This window comes from Anguilla rostrata, chromosome 5 (genome assembly GCF_018555375.3).
Source record: "Anguilla rostrata isolate EN2019 chromosome 5, ASM1855537v3, whole genome shotgun sequence".
Lineage (NCBI taxonomy): Eukaryota > Metazoa > Chordata > Actinopteri > Anguilliformes > Anguillidae > Anguilla > Anguilla rostrata.
This window is the reverse complement of record NC_057937.1, coordinates 13,696,787-13,711,470: the sequence shown is the minus strand read 5'-3', so window position 1 is coordinate 13,711,470 and position 14,684 is coordinate 13,696,787. Positions and strand designations below refer to the sequence as shown.

Genomic DNA, 14,684 nt, shown 5'->3' with positions numbered 1-14,684 from the left:
TCCTTGAATCTGGCTTTGGCAAAACAAAATCTTTTGATTGGCTGAAACAAGTTGATTGACAGAATCATTGTAGTTCCAGACATTACAAGGTTCATGAAGCCTCGCCCACTACCCACCACTATCTTCTACTGCAGCGAGGCATCAGAACCTTCAAAGGACCTCAGGATGGGCTGACCGCATTACAGAGCCTGGCCTGGGCTCACAGCATCGGCATCCTTTCCTTTCCGAGGGCCACGGCTCAGATGTGGGGTGGAACTCAAGCTCATTGGACACGCCGGCTTATTGGCTGCAGCTGCGGAAACCCCAGGGCCACCTCTCTGAGGAAAGCGCTTTGTGTGTTAAATGACTGGCTTTCTAAATGCCACTCTCATTTTATACCCCCAACACCACCCCCACCCCCCCAACACCCACCAAACCCCCCCAAAACCCCACTCCCACGTGAGAGCTAAGCGTGCAAGGCTTCCTTCTCGTTTTTCATATGTGACATTAAAATGAACAGCGAGTCATGCTCCTGGTGATAACAGATAAAATGATGTCTCGCTCACACAATGCAATCTTCGAACAGGCGCATAATCCTGGGGTTTGTTTTGTAGGCAGTAAAAAGCTGATTTTAAAAAGATATTAGATGATAGGTATATTTTCAAATATCTACACACTTTCAGCCTCCAGTTTGGTTCCATGACCACCTTTAGGCATCTACTGTACATATGGATTTGCATACTTATTGCAAAGAGAGTGCCATTTTACTGTAATTGGAAGAATACGAAAAAACTGCTAATAATTCAACGCTAAGTTTGGCATCCTTTTTTTTAACAAAAATAAAATAATAAATGACAGTAAAAGTACCACTTCATCAGATTTTTTTTTTCATTTTCCAAGGTGTTGGCAGAGATGGGGAAATGGCATAGAACAAAACACAGAGGGCACAAAAAGAGGATTTCTTTTCTGCCCTCTGCTTTCCTCACATGCTTTCATCGGCCCATAAATCCTGTCCGTAGCCGGCACAAAAAGGTTCATCCCAGCAGCAGACAGAGGTCCTCTATCTCTTTATCACTAGCGAGGTGAGGACAAAGGAAGCTAGGGAGGTGGCAGCTTTTCACACAGTACAGGATGTGTACTGCTGGTCTGTGATTCCACAGGGGTTTGGTGGGGGGGTGTGGGGTGGGGGTGGTTTTGGCAGGAAAGGATGGGCCCGTGTATCATCCCTAACACTCATACCGATATCTCCTTCGACATATCTCATTTCAAACACACCCGCCCGGAGGCGGAGGAGAAAGCTAATGGAGGGGTCGGTGGTGAGAGGCCGCGGGGAGGGAGTGCTAGCATTCCTCAACATTAAGGAGAAACATGCACTGGAAACAGTGCGCATCCATACATGAAAAACAGCTACCAGGAGAACACTCATACAGAACTTTAAAAAAAAGGTTTTTATGTAAATGTAGTTTAACATTGCGAGCGAAGAAGCAGCATATCGTTTCAAAGAAAGGTATGAATCTGTCATCACTTATAGATGATATCATATTTTTTAAAGGCATATACAGGTTTGTAGGCATGCAATATAAAGCTTCTATTCCATTTTTCCCAAGTGATATTCCGCGTAACATCACCAGCAATTATTTTTAAAAGTTAGCACAATTTTTTATAGTTAGAGAATCAAGCACGTTTCTTGAGAGTCGAGAAACCACTTGAGATTTGAGAATACTCCTCTCAACAAAGATCTATGAGCTGTATGTTTGGATGATGAAGCGGCTTGTGGTTTGCAGTGCACAGTTCGATAAGTGTGAGCCTGTGGGACTCGTATCTCTAGGTACGGTTGAAAAGGGGTGACATGCCATCTACACCCACAGGTTATTTTTGTTCACTGTAAAAAAAATTTGAAAAACACAAGCAAAGGTTGAACGTGCTATACTGAAATCGTGCAGTCTTTCAACGGTTTCCGGTTGTGTACGCCTAAGGGAAGTCACAACGTGATAAAATATATTTTTCAAAACCCCACAAAAATGTTTATGGTTTAAATGATTCATTTAGCTTGATTTTGTCTCTAAGAAGATATTTTAATGGAACGGTAAATATGGTGCTTTCTTGCCCATCCTTCAGTTCAGAAGGTAGCCTTTGTGGCAGCATTCAGTAGTAACACTGAGTTGACTGGTAATTGTAGCATCTGCTTGTTTTGGGCCTGAATTCAATTTGACACAGTCAAAGACGGTGTTTCAGGAAGACAAATGTGTGGGTTTGTAAGGACTGCCAATACATAGTTAAAAAATCATTGAAAATTTAATGTGAGTGCAGTTTTTTAATACAAGTCATTAGATTCCAGTAGAATCCATGTTTTATACTCCTTCAATGCAGTCCAATTCTGGTAAGGAGACAATCTGATTATCGTGGCTACTGTAATTTAACAGGCAAACTTGGTTTTGGAGATTGAGTCAGACGAGCGTGCAGCTTCATAGGGAAAGGTGCGAGCAGTTACTGAAGATTCCTTCCAAACGATGACTCTTCAGCGATCCACAGGTCTCCTGCTCAGAAGGAAAGACCTGTCAAGTAGCAACAGATTCAGCAGAATTACAAATCAGAAACTGTTAAGAAAAAACGTAATAAAAAAATATCACAGTTTCTTCATTTTTCACTAACGCATGAAAAAATACAACAAGGGTGCCTTATCACAGATTCTAGCTTTGATCCAAATGTCAGGCCATTCTTATCTTGCAGCTTGCTGTTACTGTACCTTGAAACAGTGCCACATTATTTGTGAAATTCTCTGGTTAAAGCATGGCTAGCTGCAGACTCTTCGGACGTTTTTAATAAACCAAGTTGGTGTTTATGTTTAGCGTTGTTGTGTAACTAGAGCGCATTCTAAATTAGCCTCAGTGTCCCCTGTGTGGAAAAGTGGAGCCAAACCATAAGCATAATTGAATAGTTAATGTTAAAAATAATTCTCCGTCTGCCCTTGACCCCAACGTGACACCGCGCGTTTAATGCGAGCACGCTGAAAACATTTTACTCATTGTTAGGGAATGTCTAATGGGCCGATTAACCACCTGTTATACGGCCCACACAGTCGCAGCCCCGAAGACAGCGCGAGGCCATATGCTGCTTAGCGAGGAGCAGACGGTTTCCGCAATCTGCACGATTCAGCATTCGAGCTCCGAGGCCTGGTCTCCAGTAGGCAGGCGGCCATTAAAGGAAAGGCTGCGTCTTCAGCACGAGCAGGCCTATCCCCCCCCCCCCCCCCCCACCCCCCAAACACGCCGTCACAGCAGCACCCCGCGCGAGGAACAGCGTTTTTGACTGACAGCAAAGGGAACGCGCTCGACGTGACGCGCACGCTATTTCTAACGGCGTGTCATCGTACGCGCGGCTCGCGGAAGTGCAAGGGAGGGGGCGAGCCGCCCGCAACCGCAGTTTTAAATTCGCCCGCAAATCACTGCGGACCCCGCCGCCTCCTACAGCAGACCCACCGCACGCATATCTTTCCAGCATGGTAATACCACATGCTACAGCTGTCTGGTGCACTCGCGGCGGTCTGCCAAACAGGGGGGTTGCAGTGGAACCCATTTCGAAGGTGTGAAAGACTGTTTTCCCTTGGAGATACAGTCGCAACAAAGCAAGCTATGTAGCTGAGCATTGCATGGGAGGCCACATAACTGACTTGGAATATATATATATATATATATATATATATATATATATATATATATATATATATAAATGTAAAACAGCAGTTATTGCGCTATCTCTGCAGGATTTTGCATTCAAGTCAATAATGCATTCAGCTGTAGGTTAGGTACCATGGTTACCGATGATGTGACAAGTGCCCTCCAGCAAAATGATAGGATGGAGAATATACATAGATGTACGGAATATTTCATATTGAGGAAACAAGAATTCACAATCAGGCAAAACACAAATATAATACCTACCTACGTCTGTATCTGTGTAAATTGCAGACCTACATCAGAAAGGTCGACAGCGTTCAGGTGCAAAATGCAAAGTGCGGAAACGGTCAGCTCGTAACCTCAGACGAAGCCGCAGGAGTAAATGCCAATCTATGTTGGATGCCTTGAAATCACCTGTGATAACCACGAGCACCTATTGACACCGCCACTTGATTGCTCAGGCCTGCAAAATGTGAATCCGTGGCTTACGAGCCATCTTAGCCCGCGCTGCCCGTGTCCTGCGGCTCCTCCACAATAAGAGCCTAATTTCAATTTCAAAGGCCATTAAAAAGTGAGCCTTCTTTGTAACCACGCCGACCGGAACCTGAAAAGATCCTCCTGAAGACAAGCACGCTCAGCACTGAATTATCTGCACAGTGGATGAACTTTACGCCTTGGTAGGCCGCTAATGTGCCTGACATTTTGTGGGTTGGGAGTGAACATAATTAATTAATGTGCCCACATTCTCCCCTTCATCCCTCAGAAAAAAAAAATGTATTAAACAGAGCATCGAGGATACAAATACAGAGAATAATGCTGCTATTCGAAATAATGGGAAAAAAGAAAATGCTTGCGGGTTATCAAAGCCTCACAAAGAACAAATCAGGCTGTACATCCAGTAATCTGCCACCCATTATATATATAAGTATGCCTACTAGCCTGTCACAAGCTGCAGTTCAGATGCCATCCTTTGCTGCCGGATAGTAGGTTCAACCAACATTCATGATGTGCAGCATAACTGTTTGGAAGGCTTAGTACAATGAGACATGAGGGATTCTACTTGTGTAGTTGCGAACATTCTGTGTTGATGGTTTGAATAGCAGGAAGAATGAAGCATTCCACAGCAAAATGTAAATTATTGCCCATTTTTGTAAGCCATTCATGCATTCACCTTAAACACAGACTGTATACTTTCCAGGCATAGTTTGGGTGCACTCATCCCTGAAGAAGACAAGGTCAGTGCTAATCAGCACCTAATGATTCTGTGTAATCACCTTAATCCCATGTTGCAGCATGTCTTTCCTGTTAGGGGGATGTCATCAAGGGTGACAACCGCTCTATCGCCAGAGCATGATCGGTTATCCAGTGGCTCAATGATAATGACAATGACATTATCCATATGTCACGGCCTTCTATGGCACTGATGCAGCATAATGGTTAGGGGAACTGGACCTGGGTTTGAATCCCAGGTGGGGCACTGCTGTTGTACCCTTGACAGAGGCACATAAACTGATTGAACAGCTGTATAAATGAATGGCATGCAATCTCAGCATGTTGCTCTACAGAGTGCCTGCTAAATGGCATCATTTTATTTAATCTCAACTCAATAAAAGCATTCATGATAGATTCAGAAACAACTTCTGAGAGACAGTGAGTTCTTTTTCACCTCCATCAACACAGCATGAGCTTATTGACATTCTCATAGAAAAATGGAGCCATAATTCCCCTGCAGAATTACAGATGCTGGTAAATTCTATGCCAGGGAAGTTATACGATTCAGGTGGCCCATAGTGGAACAAGGCCCTATAATGTGAATTGGCATTTCCACCTTTTTGGTCATGACCTTTTTAAATAAGACCGTATATTGTGCTTACGGTGCCTAACTGTATGAATGGCTCACTAAATCAGCAATTTTAACTCGGCAATTGTGTGCAAAAGAACAAAACTGTAATACAGTACTTTTTTAAATTGAATTTTACAGTCCTGCAAAATACAATGGCAGTCTAACAAAGGAATTCTATTTGGGATTCTCCATTGTATTTTACAGATAATATGTAGAATATAGGAAAGCTGCTGGCTATTGTGAGCTACTGTGGAAGCTAGCCCCCCCCCCCCGAGCGCAAGTCTGACAGGGTGTGCACTGAATGCTGAGCTGGAACGAGCAAAACCGGCGTCGGGCGGGGACCGAGGCGCGTGTCCCCGGCAGGCTCTCTGGCTCGTCGCAATCATCTCACCGCAGCACAGAGCGAGCGAGAGAGAGAGGGAGAGAGAGAGAGACAGACAGAGAGAGGGAGAGAGAGAGAGAGGGAGACAGACAGAGAAGGAGAGAGAGAGACAGACAGAGAGAGGGAGAGAGAGAGACAGTATGCAAGAGCGAAACGCACTGAGGCACACTCTCCCTGCAGCTGCGGTTGGCATGTGCAGAGGGGCCAAAGTTAGGTTTTGTATAAGACAGGGCTCTGGGCAGCAGGAGGGAAAATGAGTGAAGGGAGGCTGCAAAGGGGGGTGTGTGGGGGGGGGGGGGTCTGGGGCAAGTTGATGCAGGTTTTTAGCAGGGAAGAAAGCGGGAGTCCTGCCCCATACCCCAAGGGTGAGGGTCAACGCCGCACATTGTCGGAACGTCTTTACGAACAGCATTCGAGCGTACTCCGTCGTTGCCGCACACCATTGTTTTTTCCTTTCAAAGAGCCACCGGATCCAAGGCTGGCTCGAATGGCATGAAAATGTTCAGCGGCGCTGAGAGGCCACGCTCATTGACTTCTGATTATCTCACCGTGCGGGCAATTACCGACAGCATCGCTTCCCTGCGATTAAATGCAGGGTCGCACGAGCCCGGGCTGACCCTCAATTCGACACCGCGCGCGGCGCGGAGCGAGCAATGCCTCAGACGTGATGAAACTATCGTCTCTTCCATTTAAGCTCCCACATCTCGCAAAGGGAGATGGACCCTCTTCGCTGGCGACACGCGCAGAAAAGACCAGATAGCAGTTTTCGCACAGTGCAACAAATTGACCGTGTCACAGATAAAAAGGGTCCGGTTTTAGCCGGGACTAGACGAACAACAAAACAAAGCCAGATCTGGTGCCAGGCTGGCCGATCTGCAGTGAGAGGCAGCACTCCCAACGAAGTGATGTAGGTTCAAACTGAAAGAAGAACCGGTGCACTAAAGCTGGGAACAAGGTTATTGGCTCACAATAAATGCCTCCTATGAAATCCCCCAATGTTCTGGCCAAAAGGTTTCAGTTGTCTGGCTTTTAAAAATAATAAACAATTTGCATGCATAAGATCATTTGTAATCCAAAGGCATGAAGTCACAAAAGTAAGGTTTTCTTTGCTAATCTTCCTCGGGTGATAAAAGTGAGAGCTCTTACAAGCCGTCTTTAGTAAAGCATGAATAAATAATGCAGGACAATCTGTTTGCTCGCATTAAGATTGTTTTTTTAACGAAGCCTCAAACAAATTTTTCCCCTTGGAAGTTTTCATCCCATAACAGCCTTAAATCACTCCAATTTTCGAAATACACCTCATCGTGGTTAAAATTCACTTATTTGATGAACTTAACTGGAACACGGGGTTCGCATTGTTTATTACGATTTGTTGTAGATCCACTCCAAGCATTCTCAGATGGCTGTGAAGTTGAGGGTGCTAAAAGATGGGAAAGGGTAATGACTAGAGGAGCAAAGGCTGACTTCATGGCTTCAAGGCACAAACACTACAGCTGACTTTTAAGTCAGCATGATAATTGTCTCTGCATAACAAATACTGAAATACACCCTCAAGACAAATACTTAATTTGATTTGCTCAACTTATGAATAAAAAAGACTTATTATTTAAAGGTCTGTTTAATTATTGTGCTAATATCAGTGGATATGTTGACTGTTAAAAATATATCAATGTTGAAGTGTTAAAGCTGATTAGCCCAGTGGTAAAACAGTAGGGGGGTTTTAATACTGCGAAAGGTTGAACAGACTGAGAAATACCATGCATTCTGAGTTTCTCTCTGCTAAAACCAGCCACACCACAGGGATTCCAGCTTCTGGATGCCTCACAGTGTGGAAACATCAGACAAACTAATTAATCAGGACGCTTAACCAAAACGACACCGTCAACCCGAAAAACAGCCGCGTCTTCTCATCTCTGCAGCCTCAGCTAGAGCGGACACTGGAGTGTAATGCACTACTGTTTTTCATGTTCACGTCTAATCTTTGAAGACTATCCCCTTAGGTCAGATAGATGTGATGTTTAGTGGCTGCAGAAAATTTAATTAAAAACAGTACAACTATTTCAGAGCAGCAGGAAGAGCAGGAGTTTTGTCATACCAGATAGTATTTAATGACCTTCCACGCACCGTCCCAGAGACATAAATCCCTGCTTTCAAGTGCCATCAGCCCATTCTGAGATATTCCACCCAAGGAGACAAGACTCTAAATTGCACAGCATATGGACAACAGAGAGTGGACAACTTCTGCAATACGCTTTGAATGCTCAGGGCAGAATCTAGATCTGTAGACCTGAATTGTACAAGCAGTGGCCACTTAATTAGGTACACCTATCTTGTACCAGGAAGGAAAAAACTTTTGCCTCCAGAACAGCCAGAATTATTTGCGGCACGGATTCAAAAAGGTGCCACAAACATTTTTTATTGATTTCGGTCCAAGCTGCCTCGATATCATCATTCAGTTCCTGCAGATTTTTCAGCCACACATTCATGCTGCGGACCTCCCATTCCACCTCATCCCAAATATGCTCTGTTGGATTGAGATCTGGGGACTGTGCAGGCCATTGGAGTAAACTCAAGTCACTGTCATGTTCACAGAACCCGTCTGAGATGATGTGCGCTTTGTGACATGGTGCATTATCCTGCTGGACATATCAATTTTAGAAAGGGTAGACAGTGGCCATAAAGGGATGTACATGGCCAACGACAATGGTTAGGCATGCTCTGGCATTCATTTTGTATTAAAGGTCCTAATGTGTGCAAAGAAAACTTTCCCCACACCATGGCACCGCCGCCAGCCTCCACCATTGACACAAGGAAGGATGGATCCATGGATTCATGGTGTTTATGCTAAATTCTGACCCTATCATCAGCATGTTCCGCAGGAAACGAGATTCGTCAGAACAGGCAATATTTTCCAAACTTCGGTTTTGGTGATCACGTGCCCATGATAGCCTCATATTCCTGTCCTTAGCTGACAGAAGTGGAACCCGGCGTGGTCTTCTGCCGCTGTAGCCCACCCCCTTTCAGGTTTGCTGCACCGTGCGTTCAAAGATGCCATTCTGCACAGCACTACAAACAGCTGTTATCTGAGCATTTATGGTCTTTCTGTTAGCTTGAATGAATGTGCCCATTCTCTTCCAACCTCTCTCGATGACAATATGTTTTTGCCCACAGAAAACTGCCACTCACTGTTTTTTATTGTCTATCACACCATTCTCTGTAAACTCTAGAGACTATAATGCATGGAAATTCCAGCCTACCGACCCCACACACCCCCGTGGGTTCAATAATGGATGGATGGATGGATGGACAGATGGATAAATAAATCCATACTGGTTTTGATCATTTGAGGTGGCATTTTCTGTGACTTTCATAAGCGGAGTGTTCTGTAGAACACACTTTAACTGAACTTCAGTCACATCTGTTTTCATGACTGTGTTGCAAAAACAGATGTGACTCAAGGATTTGTAAACAGTTCTTAGTAGTGTTCTGCATAACAAGCAACAGCATGGCATTTGCAAATAATTCCAAAAGCACAAAACATAGGATTGATGCTGGTGACTGGGTGACATAATGATGTTGAAGGGTAAGGTAGTGTAATTGCTAGGTCAAGATATGAAACCACCCTTATTTTTCCCAGTTGTATATCATAGATGAACAAGTACATGCAAATAAATGTAAACAGAAGTTGGTGCCAAATAACAATGACTATTCCCATTAGCATGCCACTGTTGTTGTACTGATAAATATTCTTGTTACAATGTAGCTAGACCATCTTGTTTATGATAATTAATGTATTAGTCTTCAAATTAGTTTTTGCCCGTTTCCTAATAGAAAGATATTTTCATAAACTGATGAATTACAGCAGTAATAATAGCTTCATACAGCACATTGCATACAAATGTGGCCGACAGAGCTTTGTAGAACAGAGATTTTTTTTTAAAAACAGAAAAGGAACAAATACCAAAAGCAAGGAAACAAGATCATATATAAACGTTTTCAGAATGTTTCATTTTGGACCTGTTAATAAATATTGATTTGTCACGAGTGAAAGCATCATTGCCCTAAGACAATTATCCTCAGTCAATCAAACTGATGGAGTATATGGCCAGCAGGTGGATTTGCTTAAAATATATAGTATCAGCTCAGGGCTCATGTCAGATTATTCACCTCCTGCACTATGGAATAGTCCCACTGCCTCAGCAACACAGCCTTAGGTTTGGCTCCCAAGTACAAGACCAATCAGTCTGCACACAGTCTCTCTGCTCTCCTACCAATTACCAACTAGCCTACTAATGGGTCACAAGAAGACGTAGAAGGGCAAATAAATAAAATGTTGTCTGGAATACCAGCTGCCTCGTGGGAAAACATTTTGCAGCTGCAGCGTTGAAAGACATGTAGGCCACCAGGTTGTAGCAATGGAAGACAGGAATGAGCAGTCATGAGAATTAGTGTCACGCAAAAGATGGCCTTTGAATTATGGTTGCTTTTTTCAGAAGACGTTTATATTTTTTGTGAATGGTGTGAAGAGAAAAACGTAGAAACGTACTATTACTGGGAACGTGAAGTCCAATCAAACATAAATAAATAAATAAATAAATAAATACTATTTCTTTACCCATTACACGCCCATGGTACAGTAAGCGCTTGAATATTGTTATATTGGTTATATAGAACACTTACAAATATTACCCATACGTAGAAAAGCAGCAGTGAGATGTTAGTCGCTACAAACAAGAGCGGGTTAAGAGTCCCGTTATAATTAATTCATAGAGATAAACAGAAGCGTATCCTACACTAATACACAAAAGTGGCAAAACTGGATCTACCTCCAGATGCTAGCCTAAATCCCATCTGAGATGAGTATCACCTTAATTGGGTTTGATAGTCTTTACATAGATATATTCCGTTTGATTTTACTGATTCATGCTGACTTTCCACAAAATGTATATACGTTCTACAATCGTACATCGAAAATGTATCAATGTCTAGTGTGTATACTGTGTTACATATATTTGGCATACTGTCGGACTGGAAACACGTCCTTTTATGGAGACCGCTAAGCTCCGATAGGAAAAGTTCAGCTAGTTACAATGTCACAATACGACTCCTGAAAGTTAACCTAGAATAAATAAAGTAATGGAAATAACAAATCAACAAAAGTGAATTGTTCATAACATTCCGCCTAAGAAAACAAACATGAGCATTTTTCCCTCTAAAACATCGGAACTGTACGTGTAGACGAACGCAACTGGTAGGTTTACCGAAATAACTTTCAAACTATAGAGCAGGCTAAAGCGCATAAGGGAATGTGTACCTTGTTCTGTGCTGTCTCCGCTCTCAATTTCCAGTACGTTGTTCAGCAGTAAAAGAAACAGAAATATAAGCGAATGTCCACATTCTGTTAATATAAACTGGATCTTTTTCTGCCTGTGTTTGCTGTACATCCCTGTTCTCCTCTAGGTACCGTTATCCGTCTCCACTCTCCACACGCACTGATTGCTGCTCGCCCTCTGTCGGAACCTGGTGCTTTTGAAAACAAGAAATGGATTCTATGAGCGCTGCTGAGATATTGCGATTACAGCACGAATTACGCCTATCAGAGGTGAAAAGACATGATGTAAATACTGTTACCTTCAGCCAAAATGGGGACTTCTCAGTATTCATTTCACCAACAAGAATATGTATCCCTAAATTTATCAAATCCTTTATATAGGCTAGCATACAATTAAAACCGAATTTCAATACTCTTGCGATTATTCGCAGTGAATATAAATCATATTGCAATAGCTATTCATCCTGCGTGTTTTAAGGCGTGTTTTGAATTTTATCGAGAAGTTCATATTTCTGTATAATTCTTTGTAGTATTTGACTGACAAGTTTGTTTTGCCCGGTGAAGAAAGCAGCTTGTATCAGGCAGTTTAATCAGTTACGCTTCGTTGCGATTTTGCAGCAAGCTGTGATGTAGGTAGGATCATTTAATCGTTTTAAAGGTTTGGGACAATGAACCATTCATCATTAAATGCATTCCTCTTCATTAATGGCATAGATAAGAGCCACGTGACACGTCTGATAAAATAATAATTGAAGTATTCTAAGTCGATGCGCTTGCATCTTTGATCAGTCTTATCGTCAGTTGATCTGCAGGCTGCAGCACAATGACAATAGGTGCAATGCCGGGAGGTGTTGTTCATATTACCGCTGTCACTTTTCAGACAGTTGTTCTCAGAAAGTTGCAGACAAATTCGTCCACAGAACGCTGAGAGTGTACCTTTTGTCTGTTATTTAAGGACTGGAGGTTTTGACGTCCTTGATCAACATTACATTACATTACATTACATTACAGGCATTTAGCAGACGCTCTTATCCAGAGCGACTTACACAACTTTTTACATAGCATTTTACATTGTATCCATTTATACAGCTGGATATATACTGAAGCAATTTCGGTTAAGTACCTTGCTCAAGGGTACAACGGCAGTGTCCTTACCCGGGAATCGAACCTGCGACCTTTCGGTTACAAGCCCAGTTCCTTACCCACTGTGCTACACTCCGTCCAACATCATGCATGTTTTGTCACAAAATAATGAAAGTTTTTCTCTTGAAAAACAGTTTAACCACAATGCATACCCAATTCAAAAGCTAAAGGGCGTGTTGCAACACATGGCACATTTTTTTACATGCAATTTAAGAAAACAACCAACAGAAAAGGGTGGGGCGACACATTCACAGGTGTGGGTTTGAATGTTCTGCAGGAAACCCAACAGATCCTTCAGTTAAACTTCCTTTGTGAAACATCACCACCCTAACTGCATTAACGGCTCTTTGTTTCAGGTGACAAACCCAAGCTTACAACAGAGATAGTAAATCATGTGTTTCATAGGCTATAATTCTGGGTAAAGAATAAAGTCTGATTTAAAACTTAAAAGAGTCACAATAACCTTTAGTAAATTTAGTAAACCATTATATGGCTATTTATATATATTATTTTCCATCATAAGCAGTCTGTGAACTGAAATAAAAAGGTCACATTTTTGAAAATGTATTTTTGTGGGTGTCATTGAATTGTGAATTGTGAAATGAGTTGTGACATAACTTGATAGAACAGCTAAAATTGCTTTGTAATTTTACGATAGTATGGAAATAATAATCAGATTTCAGTTCAGATACTACTCGTTAAATGAAGCAAGCACACATTTGCATATTATCAGCTGCAGGATTGAATTTAATGGAAAATAATTATTTGCAAACTAGAAATATTGCCTTGATTTCACAATAATAACCAATTATCAAATAACTGAAAAGACCATGCCCTGAACCCCAAGGTTTGGTCTGATCTTATTTTGTGAATTTAGTAGTATGGCATGCATTTTGAATGTTTACCCACAAGTAAAAATCCAAAGCAGATGTTCTGTATAAATCCGCTAATTCATCTGATTTTATATATCACACACTGGTCAATGGATTGGAAACGTCTGCTTTGTCATATTTCACCAGAGCTGAGAGAGTATTGTGTGGTCTGGGATGGATTTTCTGTGGCTGAATGTGATCTGTAGCCAACCATGTTCTTATCTCACCAGTTCAATGTGTGTCATTTACACTCACACCTTTTCTGTTGGAAGTGTTGTTGGAGTTGGTATAAAATCTTTTTGCCAAGTGGGGATTAGGTGATTTTATTTCAGCTGTAAAATAGGAATTTTCTGCAACACTGGGCCTATAACCATTTTTTTCTTCCATGTTAGCTGAATCTGAGAGTTAGACAGAAAACTACTTTTAAATAACTATCACTGGTAAATACTTTGCTCATAAACTGTATTAAAACGTTCATTTCCTATTCATATAATTAAATTTATCTTTGGTTGGATGTTCTTAAAAGAGCGACAGTTTGGATCAGTTTCCATGTTGCAAGTGTCTGCGTTAACATGGGCCAATTGGAAAGGCAAATATTTATAATCCAAAGCCCACTATTGTGGGTGGTGTAAAATGGGAAACCAAAAAAGGAATCTTGCCATTAAAAAAGAAAGAAATTAAATTAAAGCCAGACAGAGAAAGATAACACTTTAGAAAAAAAAAAAAAACATCTGAACAAAACATCTTTTGTGGCGTCTGGTCTGAGTTTAGGAGTTGTTTGGGATTTGCATCTAAAGCACTGTTGTCCAGTGTTCAAACTAGTAGTTTTACAGTAAGTGCTTATTTGAAACGCGTGGATTATTCCAATATGTGAAACATAGTTTTGGTGAGTGGTATTAGTTTTAGCATTCTGACCATGAACTAATACAAAGCTGATATCTGTCCTTTGTCTTAAAAAAGTGAGACAAATATTATGTGAAAGGAAAAGGGGCATGTAGCAAAATTGGGTTTAATACAACTCTAGGGAATTGACAAAAGTACAGCGCTAACTGACTCCACTTCAATTAAATTATGATAAGAAGCAGCATGTAAGATAGATGGTCTTATATTAGATCTATGCAGCTGCCTTGTGCCATTATCATTTAACATTTATTTGAATCATGAATTCCCTTGAGATCAAGAAATTTTTTACAAGACGGAACCAAAGTCAGAGCTAGAGGCTCAAACTGAATTAAACATGAAATCTTTATCAGTTTCACTTTTTGATGAAGGACAGTAGAGAAAAACTTTACCTCTAAATCCACAGGATTGCCTCAGTCTATCCAACACTAGTGTTCATAGAGAATTATTCTACATTGTTGTGCACAGGGTAAAGAGTCTGTTATATAAGTTATGTATTTTGCACAAAATATGACTTGCGTGAGCAGTTAAATATTTTTTGATAACGGCAAAATGG

At 41.6% G+C, this 14,684-nt stretch overlaps 1 protein-coding gene across 3 annotated transcripts in view; it reads right to left on the bottom strand.

Moving 5' to 3' along the window:
• Positions 1–11,419, bottom strand: part of LOC135254769 (disintegrin and metalloproteinase domain-containing protein 33-like) — a 99,686-nt gene extending 88,267 nt beyond the window's left edge. The window contains exon 1 of one of the 3 annotated variants that reach the window (XM_064335247.1): positions 11,196–11,419. In XM_064335247.1, coding sequence (XP_064191317.1) covers positions 11,196–11,325 — 130 coding nt within the window. In that variant the 5' untranslated portion in view covers positions 11,326–11,419. The remainder of the gene's footprint in view (positions 1–11,195) is intronic. The other 2 variants (XM_064335246.1, XM_064335245.1) reach the window with 2 other exon arrangements.
• Between the last annotated feature and the right edge of the window lie 3,265 nt (positions 11,420–14,684).